This window comes from Struthio camelus, chromosome 19 (assembly GCF_040807025.1).
Source record: "Struthio camelus isolate bStrCam1 chromosome 19, bStrCam1.hap1, whole genome shotgun sequence".
Taxonomy (NCBI): Eukaryota; Metazoa; Chordata; class Aves; order Struthioniformes; family Struthionidae; genus Struthio; species Struthio camelus.
In genome coordinates this window covers 1,569,748-1,588,438 of record NC_090960.1, presented here as the reverse complement: position 1 = coordinate 1,588,438, position 18,691 = coordinate 1,569,748, and the positions used below count along the sequence as shown (strand labels likewise).

Here is an 18,691-nt window from a genome sequence, read left to right as displayed (position 1 = left end):
CCTCCCCCTCCTGCATCCTCCTCCTCCTGCATCCCTCCCCCTCCTGCATCCCTCCCCCTCCTGCATCCTCCCCCTCCTGCATCCTCCCCCTGCCTGCATCCCTCCCCCTCCTGCATCCTCCCCCTCCTGCATCCCTCCCCCTCCTGCATCCCTCCCCCTCCTGCATCCTCCTCCTCCTGCATCCTCCTCCTCCTGCATCCCTCCCCCTCCTGCATCCTCCTCCTCCTGCATCCTCCTCCTGCATCCTCCCCCTCCTGCATCCTCCTCCTCCTGCATCCCTCCCCCTCCTGCATCCCTCCCCCTCCTGCATCCTCCTCCTCCTGCATCCTCCTCCTCCTGCATCCCTCCCCCTCCTGCATCCTCCTCCTCCTGCATCCCTCCCCCTCCTGCATCCCTCCCCCTCCTGCATCCTCCCCCTCCTGCATCCTCCCCCTCCGGCATCCTCCCCCTCCTGCATCCCTCCCCCTCCTGCATCCTCCCCCTCCTGCATCCCTCCTCCTGCATCCTCCCCCTCCTGCATCCTCCCTCTCCTGCATCCTCCCCCTCCTGCATCCCCCCCGTCCTCCTCCTCCTCCTGCATCCCTCCCCCTCCTGCATCCTCCCCCTCCTGCATCCCTCCCCCTCCTGCATCCTCCCCCTCCTGCATCCCTCCTCCTGCATCCCTCCCCCTCCTGCATCCTCCCCCTCCTGCATCCCTCCCCCTCCTGCATCCTCCCCCTCCTGCATCCCTCCTCCTGCATCCCTCCCCCTCCTGCATCCTCCCCCTCCTGCATCCTCCTCCTCCTGCATCCTCCCCCTCCTGCATCCTCCCCCTCCTGCATCCCTCCCCCTCCTGCATCCTCCTCCTCCTGCATCCTCCTCCTCCTGCATCCTCCCCCTCCTGCATCCTCCCCCTCCTGCATCCTCCTCCTCCTGCATCCCTCCCCCTCCTGCATCCCTCCCCCTCCTGCATCCTCCCCCTCCTGCATCCCTCCCCCTCCTGCATCCTCCCCCTCCTGCATCCCTCCCCCTCCTGCATCCTCCTCCTCCTGCATCCCTCCCCTCCTGCATCCCTCCCCCTCCTGCATCCCTCCCCCTCCTGCATCCCTCCCCCTCCTGCATCCTCCCCCTCCTGCATCCCTCCCCCTCCTGCATCCTCCTCCCCCTCCTGCATCCCTCCCGCTCCTGCATCCTCCCCCTCCTGCATCCTCCTCCTCCGCATCCCTCCCCCTCCTGCATCCTCCCCCTCCTGCATCCTCCCCCTCCTGCATCCCTCCCCCTCCTGCATCCCTCCCCCTCCTGCATCCTCCCCCTCCTCCTGCATCCCTCCCCCTCCTGCATCCTCCCCCTCCTGCATCCCCCCTCCTGCATCCATTCCCCTCCTGCATCCCTCCCCCTGCCTGCATCCCTCCCCCTCCTGCATCCTCCCTCTCCTGCATCCCTCCCCCTCCTGCATCCCTCCCCCCTGCATCCTCCTCCTCCTCCTCCTGCATCATCCTCCTCCTCCTGCATCCCTCCCCCTCCTGCATCCTCCTCCTCCTGCATCCTCCCCTTCCTGCATCCCTCCCCCTCCTGCATCCTCCTCCTCCTGCATCCTCATTCCCCCTCCTACTCATTCTCCTGCATCCCCCCCTCCTCCTCCTGCATCCCCCTCCTCCTGCATCCCTCCCCCTCCTATATCCTCCTCCCCGCATCCTCTCCCTCTAGCATCCTCCTCCTGCATCCTCCCCTGCCTCCTCCTGCATCCATTCCCCTCCTGCATCCCTCCCCCTGCCTGCATCCCTCCCTCTCCTGTATCCTCTCCCTCCTGCATCCTCTCCCTCCAGCATCCCTTCCTTCTTGCATCCTCCTCCTCCTGCATCCTCCCCCTCCTGCATCCATTCCCCTCCTACATCCCTCTCCCTCCTGCATCCTTCCCCCCCCTCATCCATCCCCCTCTTGCATCCTCCTGCGTCTCCTGCATTCTCCCCCTCCTGCATCATCGTCCTCCCTCCTCCGGCCATTTCTCTCCTGAACCCATCCCCCTCCTCCATCTCTCTCCACGCTCTGTCCTGCAACCACCCTCCGGCCTCCAGCCCTCCTGCAGCCACGCTCCTCCTCAGGCCAGCCTCCTCCTCCTCCTCCTCCCTGCTGCATCCTCCCCTGTGCAGGCCTGCATCCTTCCCCCCCTCCAGCTGCGGGCCCCCCACACTTGCTGCCTGCAGTGTACAGCATCATGCCTGGCCTTAGGGTGCAGGATCAGGCCAGGGTGGAGATTAAGCCTGGTGGCAGGATCCAGCCACGCTGTAAGAGCAGGCCAGGGTGCAGGATCCGACCATGGTGCAGGATCCGACCATGGTGCAAGATCTGGCCAAGGTGCAGGATCCGGCCATGCTGTAAGAGCAGGCCAGGGTGCAGGATCCAACCGTGGTGCAGGATCTGGCCATGGTGACGATCCAGTCTGATTACTGGACCTGGCCGCAGCGTTGGATCCAGCCATGGTGCAGGATCTGGCAGGCCCATGCCTGTAACTAGGGTGCAGGATCCGGCCATAGTGTAAGCTCAGGCCATGGTGTAATATCCAGCCTGGTAGCAGGAGCCAGCCGTGGGGCAGGATCTGGCCACGGCTGTGGAGCAGAGTCCAGCAGAGAGGCCTTGAACCAGGGGGCAGGATCCGGCCGGGGGGGGGGGTGCAGGACCCGGCCGGGGTGCAGGAACCGGCCGGGGGGGGGTGGGGGGGTGGGCAGGACCCGGCCAAGCGGCCGGCGGGCGGGCGGAAAGCAGAGACGGGCGCCGGGAACGGTTCATATATTTATTCATAAGCCAAGGTATCAATAAAAAAGTTCCATACTAAAAGGCCTTTACATAGAGTTTGCTGTTCATAAAACCTTTGTGTTTTTAATCCTTTTTTCCTTTTTTTTTTCTTTTTTTTTTTCTTTTTTGTCATGGGGTGTTCGTGGGAGTTTGTGGGTTTTTTTGCCTTTTTTTTTTTTTTTTAGTGTTTACACTGGAAAAGCCCCCCCCAACCCCCCCAACCCCCCCCCCCCAAATGTACACATTTACAGAGCGGGGCGGCGGGCGGCGCGGGGCCGGGTGCGGGCGGGCCAGCGCCGTGCCTGCCCGGGGCGCCCGCCGCCCGCCCGCTCCCCTATTTACAGTCCCCCGCTGTCCTCGTCCCAGCCAGGCTGGGGGAAACAGTGCACTGAAACGGAAACGGCCCCGACCCCCCCCCCCCACCCCCCCCGCCGCCCCCCCCACTCTATTATTTATTTATTCGCTTGCTTTTGTTGCGTTTTTGTTTTTGTTTTTTTTTTGCTTGCTTTGCGTCCTCTGTCCGTTCGCCTGTTTTCCATAAAACTTCCCGGAAGAAATTACAATATTTACACGCAAAATAAATAGAACAACACACCTGATTTCTGCTTTACCTGCTGGCAAACAGTCAGAGGTACTAGGGAAAGTATGGCTTGTAGGGGCACCGCGCGGGCGGGCGCCGGCGTTGCATAAGGGCCGGGCGGGCGGGCGGCGGGGGGCGGCGCGGGGGCCGCCGTCAGCACAGGATGGGGACGCCGTCGGCCGTGACCAGGCGGCCGGTGGTGGGGTCGTAGGTGCCCGCCAGGTAGTAGAGGTCCTGGCGGTCCTGGTACTTCTTGCTGCGGGTCATCTGCTCGTAGTGCTCCCGTCCCACCACCTGGCACTTGTGGGAGATGGTCTGCACGTCGTTCTCGTCCTCGTGGCACGACTGGTACAGGGCGTTCTGCGGGGGGCCAGGCACCGTCACCGCCGGCCCCGGCCCCGGCCCCGGCCCCGGCCCCCCGCCGCCCCTCACCTTGCCGTCGCTCTGCCGCTTGCCCAGCTTGGTCTCCTCGGGGTGGTAGAACCACTTGACCTTCACCACCATGTTGCTGCCCCAGGACTCCCACATGCTCTCGATGCGGCCGATGTAGGGCAGGTTGGGCCGCCCGGCCGAGAGGAAGACGGCGCAGTCGCCGATGCGCAGCGTCTCCTTGCCCCGCACGATGGCCTTGTAGAACAGCTTCCGCGCCTTGCCCTTCATGCCCCGCCGCTGCAGGCAGGGGCGGCACGCCGCGGCGTCAGCCCCGGTGCCCCGGCCCCCCCGGCGAACGCCGCCGCGCGGGAGATGCCTCCAGCAAGCGCTGGGTGCCCGCCTGGTCCCGTGCACCCGAGTGCCGTGCCCCATGCACCCAGGCCCCCTGCCCTGCACGGAGGGGCTGTGCCCTGCGCACCGAAGCGTTGTGCCCCATGCCCGGAGGTGCCGTGCCCCATGCACCGAGGAGCTGTGCCCCATGCACCCAGGCACCGTGCACTGAGCTAGTGTGCCCTGTATGCCCAGGCACCATGCACCCAGGCACTGCACCGAGGTGCCACGTGCACTGTGCACCCAGGCAGTGAGCACCTTGCACCCAAGCACTGTGCCCTGTGCACCCAGGGGATGAGCACTGTGCACCCAGGCAGTGAGCACCTTGCACCCAAGCACTGTGCCCTGTGCACCCAGGCACTGCACCGAGGTGCTATATGCCCTGGGCACCCAGGCACTGAGCACCTTGCACCCAGGCACCGTGCCCCTTGCACCCAAGCACTGTGCCCTGGGCACCCAGGCAGTGAGCACCTTGCACCCAAGCACTGTGCCCTGTGCACCCAGGCACTGCACCGAGGCGCCATGCCCTGGGCACCCAGGGGCTGAGCACCTTGCACCCAGGCACCGTGCCCCTTGCACCCAAGCACTGTGCCCTGGGCACCCAAGGGCTGAGCACCTTGCACCCAGGCACCGTGCCCCTTGCACCCAAGCACTGTGCCCTGTGCACCCAGGTACTGCACCGAGGTGCTATGCCCTGTGCACCCGGAGCCGAGCACCTTGCACCCAAGCACTGTGCCCTGTGCACCCAGGCGCCTTGCACCCAGGCGCTGCAGGGAGGCGCCATGCCCTGTGCACCCAGGCGCCGTGCTCCGTCCTGCCTCACCCCGTCCCCGTGCAGAGCGGCCGGGGCCGGTGCCCGCGCCGGGGCGCTGGCCGTACCTGCGTGGGGTTCCCCGACCACCTCCAGAGCTGGCGCGCGGGCAGGAAGGCGGAGATCTTTGGCCGGTTTTCCACCGAGGGCAGGCGCTGCCTCCGGGAGAACTCTTTGGCTTTGGAGAAGCTGAGGGCCTCCTTGCGCTTGAGCTTGGCCTTGGGGCCGGCGGCGGCGGCCTTGGTGAGGAAGCAGCGCTGCGGAGCGCTGCTCTTGGAGCGCAGGGCGTCCGGCTGCGCCAGCAGCGCCGGCACCGGGTGCGAGAGGCAGGTCTGGAGCAGCAGCGTGGAGTCCTCGTCCTCGGAGCTGTAGGAGGAGTCCTCGTTGTCGGAGGAGCAGAGGCTGGACGTGGAGATGGAGCCGGAGCTGGAGGAGGTGGAAGAGCCCGAGGAAGAGGAGGAAACCGAGAGGCGGGTCATAAAGCGCGAGGGCACGTCGGCGCCCAGCCCGCCCGCCTCCTCGTCCTCGTCCATGTCCGAGTAGGAGCTGTGGCAGTCGCTGTCGCAGTTCAGGGTGAACTCGGCCTGGCCCGAGTACTTCCGCAGCGCCAGCCCCATGGGCAGCTGGTGCACGGGCGCCCGCCCCTTCCTATCCTTGCCCGCCAGGGCCGAATGGGCATAGCCGTGGCTGGCCAGGGGCCGCTCCAGCTTGGCCCCAAAGTCCTTCTCACCCAGCAGCAGGGCCTTGCAGTTCTTGTTCTTGGGGGACGTCACCCCTTCGTGGTCCAGCTTGACCAGGTACTCACTGCCTGCTTTTCTCCGGCCGCCTTTGCCCACTTCTGCCTCCAGCCGCTCGGCCTTCTTGGAGCGCAGGAGTTTCTGGGCAGCCGGCAGCACCAGCCCAGCCCCGGCCCCGAAGGACGCGTAGGAGCTGGCGATGCGGCTGAAGGAGTCGGCCCCGAAGCCGTTGCCGAAGACGGGGGCGGCGACGTGATGGTGCACGGGGAAAAGCGCCTCTTTGGCCCGCAGCTTCTTGGTGCTGCCGTTGACCTGGAAGAGGTTCTGCAGCATGGCCGTGCCCTTGCTCGCCGCCCTCCGCTTCGTCTGCGCCACCGCCGACCAGCTCAGCAGCGGCCCGCCGCGGCGGGCCAGGAACGGGTCGCTCAGCACCGGCGCCTTGCCGCCCGACAGCACCTCCGCAGCTTTGCCTGGCAGGAGACGCGGCATCAGGGCGCGACAGGGACCCGTGGCCGCGAGGGAGGACGGACGGACGGAGGGATGCCCTCTGCCCGGCCAGGACTGCCTGCACCCCTGTGTGCCCTCCACATCCCTAATTCTTTTATCTCCATCTCCATCCCTACATCCTTACTCCATCTCCATCCCTGCATTCTTATCTCCATCCCCATCCCCATATCCTTATCTCCATCTCCCTCCCTACATCCTTATTCCTATCTCCAACCCTACATCCTTATCTCCATCCCTGCACCCTTATCTCCATCCCCATTCCTGCAGCCCTATCTCCATCCTCATCCCTGCCTTCCTATCTCCATCTCAAGCCCTACATCCTTATCTATATCCCCATCCCTGCATCCTTAACTCCATCTCCATCCCTACATCCTTACTCCATCCCCATCCCTGCATTCTTATCTCCATCCCCATCCCCATCCCCATATCCCTATCTCCATCTCCCTCCCTACATCCTTATTCCTATCTCCATCCCTGCACCCTTATCTCCATCCCTGCACCCTTATCTCCATCCCCGCACCCTTATCTCCATCCCCATTTCTGCATCCTTATCTCCATCTCCATCCCTACATCCTTACTCCACCTCCACCCCTGCATCGTTACCTTCATCTCAATCCTTGCACCCCTATCCCCATTCACGCTGCCTTCCCTGCATCCTGCCATCACCCTTTCCTGAATCCCCTCCCCATCCCTGCCTCCCCACATCGTCGCCTGCACCTGCATCCTTGTCGCGCCATCCCGGCATCCCGCCGGCCCTCCCCACCGCCGGCGTCCCGGCACCCTCCCCTGCGCGGCGGCATCCCCGCGCTCCTCGCTCCGGCTCCGCCGGCGCTGCCCCCCGGGGCGGGGGCTCTCCCGCCCCCGCCTCGCAGCCCCCCGCGTACCGCTTTTCTCCTTGCCGGCCGCCTTCTTGCCGGAGATCTTGGGGGACGCGGGGCCGTCATGGCGGTCCGGGCAGAGGCTGGGGGGCAGCTCGCCGGGGGGGGCCGTGTCGCTGCACGCCCGCTTCGTCCGCCGGCACGAGCTGGACACCAGCAGCGCGGGGGACGGCTCCGTGCCTGCGGGCAGAGCGCGGCGTCACGGCCCGGCGGTGGCACGGGGCCAGCGCCGGCGCCCCACGCGCCCCCCCGGCCCACTCACACTGGATCTTGAAATCGGGCGGCAGCAGGCGGATGTTGGACACGGCGATGTGCCCCGTGTCTCCGTCGTCGAACTCCACCATCACCGCCTCGGGGTCGTCCTCCTCCTCGTCGCTGGAGGAGCCTGCGGCACGGGGACGGCCGGGGGGCTCGGCGCGGGCCGGGCACCCAGCGCCCTGCCGGCCGGCCGCACGAGCCCCCCGCGCCGCCCCGGCCCCGCCGGCCCGCGCCGCCTCCTCACCTCGCACCACGTTGCCCGGGTAGAGGCAGCGCGACTTCTGGCTCCAGTAGGCGCAGACGCGGGTGCCGGGCGGCAGGCTGCGCCGCGACTGCGGTCGCACGTCGAGGACCTGCGAGGCAGCGAGCGCGCCGGGCTGACGGGCTGCGCGGCCCGGCGGGGGCCCCGGGCGGCCCCGGGCGCCGCGGCCGGCCCCGCTCCCCGCCGCACTCACCGCCTCCTGCAGCAGCTGCTCCTGCGAGTAGATGCGCTGCCGGTTGCCCCTCTCGCCCTCGATGACGATGCTGTAGCTGCGGACAAGGACTCAGCGCCGGCCCGGCGATGCCCGGCCCCGCCGGTCCCCGGCACCCCCCCTCCCCGGCCCCGCTCACATGTCCGGGGGCTGGATGGTGCGCACGCTGCCGGCGTAGAGCAGGCTGTCCTCCTTGGGGATGAGGATGTGCAGCCCGTCCCGCAGGTCCTCCTTCTGGATGGCGCAGGTGTGCGGCGGCGGGGACCGGCGCCCGCAGCCGCCCCCCGCCTCCTCCTCCTCCTCCGAGAAGCTGCTGTTGTCGTCGAAGTCGAAGTCGTCCTCCACGGTGAAGCTCTCCAGCAGCTTGCTGACCGCCCGCCCCTTGCACTGCGGGCACAGCGGGGCGTCAGGCCGGGCCGGGGGGCTGCGCGGGCCCCCCCGCTGCCGCCCGCCCGCCTCACCTGCTTGCCGGTCACCTTGCTCTTCACCTTGGCCAGCTTCTTGCCCTTGCTCAGGATGGTCTTGGCGCTCCTGGGCGAGAGGGCCAGCGCGAGCGCCCCGTTCTTCCGCTGCGGCGCGGGGAGAGACGGGCTCAGCGCCGGCGGGCGCCCCCGGCCCCCCGCCAGCGGGACCCCCCGCGCACCCGGCCCCACTCACCCGCAGGGCCGACTGCAGCGCCTTGCTCTTGCGCGTGGCCTTCTTGAGCCGCTCGCTGGCCAGGCGGGCGCCGTCGTCCCGCGAGCCGAAGTGCCGGGGCTCGGCGGCGGCGAAGAGGCTGCTGCTGGGGGCCGGGGCGCTGGGGCCGCTCGGGGCCGGCGGCCGGAGGCTCTCCTTGGGCTTCGCCTTCAGCTTCTTCTTGGCGCCGTCCTCGCAGGCGCCCGCCTTCCTCCGCGCCGGCACCTTCTCCAGCTTGCCGGCCCCCGGCTTCACCGGCCGCCGCTTGATCTTCACTTCGCCCTCGGGGCTGCCGAGGCGGCAGGGCCCTGCGGGAGGGACGCGGGGCTCGAGCCAAGGACCCCGGGGCCGATCCTGATCCTGCCCTGGGCGTCCCCGCGCCATCCCCAGCATGCATCCCCGTGCTGTCCCCGTCCCACACATCCCCGCACTGTCCACGGCATGCATCCCTGTCCCCACCGTCCCCAGCATGCATCCCCGTGCTGTCCCCGTCCCACACATCCCCGCACTGTCCACGGCATGCATCCCTGTCCCCACCGTCCCCAGCATGCATCCCCGTGCTGTTCCCGTGCCATCCCTGTCCCATGCGTCCCCGTGCTGTCCCCATCCCACGCACCCCCGTGCCATCCCTGCCCCACACATCCCCACATCAACCCCGGCAGGCATCCCCGTGCCGTCTCTGTCCCACACATCCCCACACCGTCCCCAGCATGCATCCCCATGCTGTCCCCATTCCAAGCATCCCTGTGCCATCCCCGTCCCACGCGTCCCCGTGCCGTCCCCGTCCCATGCATCCCCACATCATTCCCGGCATGCATCCCTGTGCCATCCCACGTGTCCCCGTGCTGTCCCCAGCATACATCCCTGTGCCGTCCCGTCCCATGCGTCCCCACACTGTCCCTGGCATGCATCCCCATCCCGTCCTCGTCCCGCGCACCCCCATGCCATCCCCGGCACGCATCCCCGTCCCCCGCGTCCCCCTGCTGTCCCCAGCACGCGCCCCGTGGCGCCGGCCCGTTACCTAGCAGTCCCTGCCTTTCCTTCTTCTTCTTGGCCTTCTCGTTAGCCTCCATCTTCACCACGGAGGACGGGGAGGGCCCGAGCACGGCCACAGGCACCGCGGGCAGCAGAGCCAAGCCCGGCTCGTCGTCGCCGTCCTCGCTGTCCGTGTCCCCGTCGTGCCCGTCTGCGGGAGAAGGGGGCATCGCTGAGCGGCCCCGTGCACGCGCCCGGGAGCCCACCCGGCACCGGCCGCCCCGGGCACCGGCCTTCGCACCGGAGCAGCCGCAGCGGCCACCCGCCCTCCCCGGCCCCCGTGCGCCCGCTGCCCGGGGCGCTGCACCCTGCAGCCCCGGCTTGGCACCCCTCGCCCGTGCCGGCCCCGTGCCGCCCTTGCCTTTGAACGCCGCCGGCTCGCGGGGGTCCGGGTCCGGCGGCGGGTACTTGGCGGCGGCGGCGGCCTTGGAGCTCTTGGCGCGCGACAGCTTCTTCTGGATCCGGCTGCCGGGGTTGGCGTCTTTCCGGCGGAAGGGGCTGATGCCGGCGGGCAGCCCTTTGCTCTTCACCTTCTGCTTCAGCTGCGACACCTTGTGAGCCACCTTGCAGCCCAGCTTGCCCTGCGAGCTGCTCTTCTTGCAGCGCACCTTGTCCTGGGGGCACAGGGAGGCTGGGGCCGGGCGCGGGAGCCGGAGCCGCCGCCGCCGCCGCGCCGCCCCGCCGCCCGCACTCACCGGCGAGCTCTGCCGGCTGCCGTACGCCTCCTCGGCCAGCTTGCTCCTCTTCTTCCTGGGCCCCGGGTCGCCGCGCAGCTCGGCGCACAGCAGCGACAGGCTGGTCTTCACGGCCCTGCGGGCGAGCGCGGCGGCGTGGGCACGGCCGGCCCGGCCCCGGCGCGGGCACGGCGCCCTGCAGCACCCCCCCCTCCACTCCCCCCCCCCCGTAACCTTCGCTCGCTCACTAATGTTTTGTGACATAAAACCTAGAGATTAATTTTTTTTTTTCCTCCCCTCTGTCTTAATTGAAGGAACCATTTAGTGCAGATTTAACTATTATTACCAAATCATCGGGCCTGATGCCGCGCGCGCGCGCGCACTCCAATCGTGTTTGGACTAGCTCGGAGGATTTATGCAAATGGGCCTGTCGGGAGAGGCAATTTGTAGCAGAGAAGGACAATTATACAGGGCCCGTGAGTGTGAAAACGACTGCGCCGGGCGGCTAATGGGTAATAATAAAGCGCCAGCAGCAATGAACGCCGCTGCAGCGTGACCAATGGCTTTATACAGCGCCGATAAAGAGGCTTTTATGCAACGCTGCTCCCGCTCCGGAGCGGGGGGGTCCGGCCTCGGCGGGGCGAGCGGCTCGGCGGGAGCGCGGCCGCTCCTGCCCGCTCTCGGGGCTGCCCCGCTCCCCCCGGGCCGGCTAACCGGGACCCCCCGGAGCGGCCCCCGAGCCCCGGGCACTCACTTGACTTTGCGGCTGTCGCCCTTGCCCAGCGCGCTGGAGTGCTTGCGCTTCCTCGGCCGCCCCGGGCCCCGCCGCGCCGGACTCCGGGAGCTCTCGTCGCGCCTGCGACACCGGGGCCACCGTGAGGGGCGCCCGCCCGCCTGCTCCCGCCCGCGGCGCCCCTCCAACGGAGCGGGCTGAGAACGGCCGCCAACTCATCACACCAGTGACTCGCTGCAGCCTCTCCCTGAGCGGGCGCTCCGACCCGCCACCTTCCCCCTTTCCCCTTGGGCTTTCCTCCCCGCCTGCTCCCCCCGCCCGCGCCCGGTCCGTGGGGATGGGGGGACGGGACGGGACCCGGGACGGGGACGCACTCGTGGTCGTGCCGCCTCTGCAGCTTCACCAGCTCCCGCTGCTTCTCCTTGTAGCGCCGCTGCAGCTCGGCCAGCCGCATGCGCACCTCCACCTCCTGCGTGTTGAGCTGCTCGATGGCCGCTTTCAGGGGGCAGACCTGCGGCGGGGAGACGCGGCTCACAGCGCGGGGAGCGCCCCCCGGCCCCCAGCCCGCGCTGAGACCAGCCCCAACTCATCACAGCTCCCGCCCCCACCGCCCCCGCAGCCCGGCCCGGCGAGCGGACACTCACGGCCTTGGTTTTGGGCGTCCAGGTGTACTTGCGGCGGGGGGCGCGGACGCGGGGCGGCGGGGAGGCGGGCAGGGGGCTGAGCGCGGGCGGGCTGCCCTCCCGGCTGGCCGCCTCCACCAGCGACCAGGCGGCCGCCACCGTGGCCAGCTTCTGCAGGTTGAAGGCCAGCAGGTCCTCGTCCTCGCCTGCCGGAGACGGGGGGTCAGCGGGGCGCGCCGCGCCGGGGGCACCCCGCGGGACCCAGGCCCCCCACCGTGCACGGTGCTGCACAGCACCCAAGGGTGTCATGGAGCACTGCTCAGCCCTGCTGCTACGTGGGCACTGTGCAGCCCTTCCCCTGCACACACTGCACTGCACTGCACAGCGCTGCTGCTACGTGCGCACTGCGCAGTCCTGCAGCTGTGTGCACTGCACCGCCCTGAGGCACCCTGCACACACTGCACTGCACCGCCCTGAGGCTGTGTGCACTGCACAGCCCCTCCCCTATGTGCACTGCACTGCACTGCTGCTATGTGGGTACTGCACAGCCCTGCAGCTGTGTGCATTGCACAGCCCCTCCCCTGCACACACTGCACTGCACTGCACAGCCCTGCTGCTATGTGGGTACTGCACAGCCCTGCAGCTGTGTGCACTGTGCAGTCCCTCCCCTGCACACACAGCACTGCACTGCACCGCCCTGAGGCTGTGTGCACTGCACAGCCCCTCCCCTATGTGCACTGCACTGCACTGCTGCTATATGGGCACTGCGCAGTCCTGCAGCTGTGTGCACTGCACAGCCCCTCCCCTGCACACACTGCACTGCCCTGCCCTGCTGCTATGTGGGTACTGCACAGCCCTGCAGCTGTGTGCACTGCACAGCCCCTCCCCTGCACGCACTGCACTGCCCTGCCCTGCTGCTATGTGGGTACTGCACAGCCCTGCAGCTGTGTGCACTGCACAGCCCCTCCCCTGCACACACTGCACTGCACTGCACAGCCCCGCTGCTACACAGGCACCATGCAGGCCTGCATCTGTGTGCAGTGCACAGCAGCACTGCTACATGTACACTGCACAGCCCTGCCACTGCGTGCACAGCACAACCTCCTCCTACACCCACTGCACAGGCCTGCCATTGGGGTACACTGCGCAGCCCTGCCATTGCACACACTGCGCAGCTCCTCCACTGCACACACACTGTACAGGCCTGCTGTTGGGTGCACTGAACAACTCCTCCACTCCATGTACACTGCACAGCCCTGCCATCACACAGGCACTCTGCTGCCTCTTCACTGCACACCCACTGCACACCCCCCGTTGCACACCCTGCACAGCCCCCAGCAGACACATTGCACAGCCCCACCAGTACGCACACTGCACAGCCTCCCAGCAGGCGCACTGCACAGCCCCCACTGCACACCCTGCACACCCCCAGCAGATGCACTGCACAGCCCCTCCAGTGCACACCCTGCGCATCCCCCTGTTGCACACCCTGCGCAGCCCCCAGCAGGCGCACTGCACAGCCCCTCCAGTACGCACACTGCACAGCCCCCGTTGCACCCCCCCACGCAGCCCCCAGTGGGCGCACTGTGCAGCTCCTCCAGTGCACACCCTGAGCACCCCCAGCAGGTGCACTGCACAGGCCCTCCAGTACGCACACTGCACAGCCTCCCAGCAGGTGCACTGCGCAGCCCCCACTGCACACCCTGCACAGCCCCCAGCAGATGCAGTGCAGCCCCTCCAGTGCGCACACTGCACAGCCCCCCAGCAGGCACACTGTGCAGCCCCCGTAGGACCCCCCCGCGCAGCCCCCAGCGGGCGCACTGCGCAGCCCCTCCAGCGCGCCCTGCGCGCCCCCGTTGCATGGCCCGCAGCGCCGCCGGGCTGCGCTCACCTTCCCGGGCCAGGTCGCAGCGGCGCTGCCGCAGCTCCAGGTCGGCGAGCTCGCTGAGCAGGGCGATGCCGGGGAGCCCCGCGGGGCGCGGGGCGGGCGAGGGGGGCGCCGGGGGGGGCGGCGCGCCGGGCGAGCCCAGCGCCGGCAGCTCCCCCAGGTCGATGCCGGCGGCGATGAGCGCCTCCAGGCCGCCGGGGCAGCCCTGCCGCCCGCCGGGGGCCCGCGCCAGCCCGGGGCCGTCGCCCTCCTCCTGGCTGCAGCCGCCCTCCAGCCCGGAGCCTTCGCTGTCGCCCTCCTCCTCTTCCCGGCCGGCGGGGGAGCCCGGCGCGGAGCGCCCTGCCGCGGGCGCCGGCCCCCGCGGCTCCTCCGGGCGCTGCTCCGGCGCTCCCTGAGCCGCGTCCGGGCGGACGGCGAAGGGCGCCGGCGGCCGCTCCTCCGCGGGGCCGGGGGTCCCCGCGGGTGCCAGCTCCGCCGAGCGCTGCCCCTGGGCCAGGAGGAGGTGGTGGCGGTGCAGCAGCGGGCCGGGGCCCTCCGGGGCGGCCCCCCCGGCCGGCGGCTCCCGCGCCGCCCCGGCGTCACAGTGAGGTTCCTCCGCGGGGCTGAAGGTCCGCGACTGCTCGGGCTCGGCCGCCGGGGAGACCGCTTGCATAGTGTCGGGGTCGGCGGGCTCGGCCGAGTGCGCGTCGGGCGCCAGCGGCGAGGAGAAGCCCATGCCGGCCGCGGGGTAGCTGTAGCCCGGCGGCAGGTCTGCGGGGAAGCAGGGGGCGCTCAGCCCGGACGGGGCCCCCGTGGCGCCTTGTTCCTGCGCTGCACCCCGGCGCCCTGTTCCCGCGCTGCACCCCATTCCCGTGCTGCACCGCTCCCACGCTGCACCCCGGCGCCCTGTTCCCGCGCTGCACCCCATTCCCGTGCTGCACCGCTCCCACGCTGCACCCCGGCGCCCTGTTCCCGCGCTGCACCCCATTCCCGTGCTGCACCGCTCCCACGCTGCACCCCGGCGCCCTGTTCCCATGCTGCACCCCATTCCCGTGCTGCACCGCTCCCACGCTGCACCCCGGTGCCCTGTTCCCACGCTGCACCCCATTCCCGTGCTGCACCGTTCGCACGCTGCACCCCGGCGCCCTGTTCCCGCACTGCACCCTGTTCCCACGCTGCACCCCAGCACCCTGTTCCTGCGCTGCACCCCATTCCCACACTGCACCCCAGCACCTTGTTCCCACGCTGCACCCTGTTCCCACACTGCACCCTGGCACCCCGCTCCCATGCTGCACCCTGTTCCCACGCTGCACCCCATTCCCACGCTGCACCCTGGTGCCCCACACCTGTGCTGCACCCTGTTCCTGCACTGCACCCCATTCCCACACTGCGCCCCAGCACCTTGTTCCCACGCCGCACCTCATTCCCACGCTGCACCCCGGGGCCCTGCTCCCGTGCTGCACCCCAGCACCCTGGTCCTGTGTTGCATCCTGGTGCCCCGATCCCGTGCTGCACCCCGGCACTGCACTCCCATGCTGCATCCTGGTGCCCTGCTCCCACGCAGCACCTGAGCACCCCATTCCCACGCTGCATCCCAGCACCCACAGGGCTGCACCCCAGCACCCTGTTCCCGCACTGCACCCCGGCACTCCTCTCCTGCGCTGCACCCAAGCACCCCATCCCCGCGCTGCATCCCCACGCCCACAGGGCTGCACCCACCACCCCGTTCCCACACCGCACCCTGCACCCACAGGGCTGCACCCTGGCCCTGCAGCCCCCGGCCAGGGCGGGTGCGTGGGGCCATGCCCCCACCTCACCCCCTCCCCCAGGTCCTACCTGGCTCCAGGGACTTGGGGTAGTCGCGGGGCGGCTGTCCCTCCCCGCGCTTGTCCTCGGTGTCGGCACCCTTGCTCTGCGCGGGGACGGGGCTGTCAGCGGGCGAGCGGGGGGCCACGGCGGAGCTGGCGGCGGGGCAGACGGGTAAAGTGCAGGGGGCCGTGGGGAGGGCCACGGGGCACTTGGCCGGGTGCCGCAGGGCCGGTGAGTGGCAGCAAGGGGACAGCTTGGGGGGCCCGGGGGCCGCCGAGGACATGCCCTTGGCCGGGGGGTTTAAGGCAACTGCTTTGTGGGAGGGTTTGAGGGGCTTCTCGGCACCCGCGTCCTCCAGCTCCAGGGGCTGCTCCTCCGGCTTGCGCTGCGGGGGGACACGGAGGTCGGCCCATGCTTGCCCCACACCCTGCATCCCAGCCCCGCATCCCGGCCCGGCATCCCAGCCCCACATCCCGGCCCCACATCCCAGCCCCGCATCCCAACCCCACATCCCAGCCCCGCATCCCGGCCCCGCATCCCGGCCCCGCATCCCAACCCCGCATCCCAATCCTGCATCCCAGCCCCACATCCCAACCCCGCATCCCAGCCCCACATCCCAGCCCCACATCCCAGCACCTCATCCCAGCCCCACATCCCAACCCCGCATCCCAGCCCCACATCCCAACCCCGCATCCCAGCCCTGCATCCCGGCCCCGCATCCCAACTCCACATCCTGGCCCCGCACCCCAGCCCCGCACCCCAGCCCCACACCCCAGCCCCGCACCCCAGCCCCGCATCACAAATCACAGCCCCTGCCAGCCCTGTGCTGCAGGCCAGCATCTCACATTGCAGCCCCACCACCGGCCCCCCATTCCAGCCCTGTATCTCACATCACAGCCCCTTCCAGCCCCACATCCCTGCCCCACACCTCACATCATAGCCCCATGGCCCAGCCCAGCATCTCCCATCGCAGCCCCCCACCAGCCCTGAGCCCTGACCCAGCCCCACATCCCGCCCTGCCCCGCACGTCGCAGCCCCTCACCAGCCCCACATCCCGCGAACCAGCCCCGTACCCCAGCCCACCTCACCAGCCCGCCGCCCCCGCGCCCCCCGGCCCGGCGGCACCTGGGCGTGCGCCTGGCGCTGCATCTCCAGGGCCTGGGCGGCGCGCTGCTGCTGCAGGGCGTAGAGCTCCTGCTGCCGCAGGAACTGCGAGCGCGAGTACACGGGCAGCTGCCCCGCGTGCTGCAGGTGGGCGCCGGGGCCCCGGCCCGGGTACATGGGCGGCCACAGCGACGCCTGGTCCATGACGTCGGCTGCCGACGGCGGGGGGGTCAACCGGGGCCGCGGGGCTGCCCTGCAGACCCCCAGCGGCGTCCCCCCCACCCCTGCACCCCAGCCCCATGGCAATGCCATCTCCCATCCCTGCACCCCCCAGTCCCATAGTGGCACCCGCAGGAACCCCCGTCTCCCACCTCCAGCCCCCAGCCCCATGCCAGCACCCGCAAGGACCCCCCATCTCCCACCCCCGCACCCCCAGCCCCATGTCAGCACCCGCAGGGACGCCCCATCTCCCACCCCTGCACCCCCAGCCCCATGCCAGCACCTGCAAGGACCCCCCATCTCCCACCCCCGCACCCCCAGCCCCATGTCAGCACCCGCAGGGACCCCCCATCTCCCACCCCTGCACCCCCAGCCCCATGCCAGCACCTGCAAGGACCCCCCATCTCCCACCCCCGCACCCCCAGCCCCATGCCAGCACCCGCAGGGACCCCATCTCCCACCCCCGCACCCCCAGCCCCATGCCAGCACCCGCAGGGACCCCATCTCCCACCCCGCACCCCCAGCCCCATGCCAGCACACGCAGGGACCCCCACCTCCCACCCCTGCAATCCCAGCCCCATGCCAGCACCTGCAGGGACCCCCACCTCCCACCCCCAGCCCCCAGCCCCATGCCAGCACCCGCAGAGACCCCCACCTCCCACCCCTGCAACCCCAGCCCCATGCCAGCACCCGCAGGAATCCCCACCTCCCACCCCCGCACCCCCAGCCCCAAAGCCCCAGTAGCACCCGCAGGGACCCCCTCCCAGCGCCGTCCCCGGCCTCACCCAGCGTGTGGGGGGTGCCGTGGGCCGGGGGCTCGGTGGGCAGGATGACGAGCTGGGCCGGGGGGTCCTGGGAGAGGGGGAACACGGACTGCATGGTGCTGGGCATGGAGGCGGCGAAGCCGGGCGGCAGGTTCTGGTGCAGCGCGGGGTGGCCAATGCCTGCGGGGCCGAGGGGGCCGTGAGCGCCGGGCGAGGGGCCATCGCCCCCCCCGCAGCCCGGCGCGAGGCGGCACTGACCGTACGAGTGTCCCCCCATCCAGATGGAGGGGCTGCGGGTGCGGGGCAGCCAGTGCGCGTGGGCCGGGTGCGCGTGGGCGGCCGGGTCGCCGCCGAGCTGGCCGGGCTGCAGCGAGGAGCCGCCGGCGATCATCAGGTGCGGCGTCAGCTCGCCGGGGCAGCCGCTGGACGGGTGGATCCGCGCAAACTCCACCAGCTCCTTGTTCTCCCTGCGAGGCCGGGACGGAGAATGGCGCAGAGGGACGGGAGGGGGCCGCGGCCGCCCGGCGCTCCCCAGGGGCTACCGGGCTGCGGGGATGCGGGCTGGGGGATGCGGGCTGGGGGATGCAGAAAGGGGGATGGGAGGTGCAGGATGTGGGGTGCAGGATGCAGGATAATGGATGCAGGATGGGGGATCAGGGATGCAGGGTGGGAGATGCAGGATGGGGGGATGCGGGATGGGGAAATGTAGGATGAGGGATGGAGAATGTGGGATGGGGGAATGCAGGATGGGGGATGCAAGATGGGGGGATGCGGGCTGGAGGATGCAGGATGGAGGATGGGGGGATGCAGGAGGGGGATGCAGGATGTGGGATGCAGGATGGGGAAATGCAGGATGGGGAAATGCAGGATGGGGGATGCAGGATGCTGGATGGGGGATGCGGGATGGGGGGATGCAGGATGGGGGATGTGGGATGGGGAAATGCAGGATGGGGGATGCAAAATGTGGGATGTGGGATGGAGGATGCGGGATGGAGGAGGATGGGAGATGGGGGATCCAGGATGGGGGATGTGGGATGGGAGACGCAGAAGAGAGGATATGGGATGCGGGATGGGGGACACAGGATGGGGGATGCACGATGGCGGATGCAAGATAGGGGATGTGGGGTGGGGGTCACGGGATGGGGGATGCAGAATAGGGGATGCAGGGTGGGGGACATGGGATGGGGGATGCAGGATGCGGGATGCGGGAGGGGAATGCAGGATGGGGGATGCAGGACGGGGGATGTAGGAAGGGGGACGCGGGATGGGGGACACAGGAGCCGCGGCTATGCTCTGCCTGTGGCCCCGCTGGGGGCTCGGGGCTCTCAGTGCCGAGCCGAGCACCCCGCTGCGCCGTGCCCGGGGCCCCGCGGCCGCCCCCTCCCCAGCCCCGCTCTGCCCCCCACCGCC

The 18,691-nt window shown here is 69.7% G+C and overlaps 1 protein-coding gene across 3 annotated transcripts in view; it reads right to left on the bottom strand.

Moving 5' to 3' along the window:
* Positions 1–3,181: 3,181 nt before the first annotated feature.
* The window catches only part of BAHCC1 (BAH domain and coiled-coil containing 1), a 29,194-nt gene continuing 13,684 nt past the window's right edge, over positions 3,182–18,691 (bottom strand). The window contains exons 6-27 of one of the 3 annotated variants that reach the window (XR_011135495.1): positions 17,540–17,748; positions 17,303–17,461; positions 16,320–16,510; positions 15,222–15,579; positions 13,410–14,156; positions 11,540–11,724; positions 11,270–11,406; positions 10,917–11,018; positions 10,184–10,298; positions 9,850–10,102; positions 9,475–9,639; positions 8,436–8,761; positions 8,240–8,347; positions 7,918–8,165; positions 7,761–7,836; positions 7,550–7,658; positions 7,310–7,432; positions 7,054–7,227; positions 5,731–6,132; positions 4,994–5,351; positions 3,785–4,021; positions 3,182–3,712 (exon numbers count right to left, since the gene is read on the bottom strand). Coding sequence is in view for 2 of the 3 variants with exons in the window: in XM_068913700.1 (XP_068769801.1) it covers positions 3,506–4,021; positions 4,994–6,132; positions 7,054–7,227; positions 7,310–7,432; positions 7,550–7,658; positions 7,761–7,836; positions 7,918–8,165; positions 8,240–8,347; positions 8,436–8,761; positions 9,475–9,639; positions 9,850–10,102; positions 10,184–10,298; positions 10,917–11,018; positions 11,270–11,406; positions 11,540–11,724; positions 13,410–14,156; positions 15,222–15,579; positions 16,320–16,510; positions 17,303–17,461; positions 17,540–17,748 (5,440 nt within the window). In the remaining variant the exon portion in view is untranslated. Of the gene's footprint in view, positions 4,022–4,993; positions 6,133–7,053; positions 7,228–7,309; positions 7,433–7,549; positions 7,659–7,760; positions 7,837–7,917; positions 8,166–8,239; positions 8,348–8,435; positions 8,762–9,474; positions 9,640–9,849; positions 10,103–10,183; positions 10,299–10,916; positions 11,019–11,269; positions 11,407–11,539; positions 11,725–13,409; positions 14,157–15,221; positions 15,580–16,319; positions 16,511–17,302; positions 17,462–17,539; positions 17,749–18,691 lie in introns of all 3 variants that reach the window. The other 2 variants (XM_068913702.1, XM_068913700.1) reach the window with 2 other exon arrangements.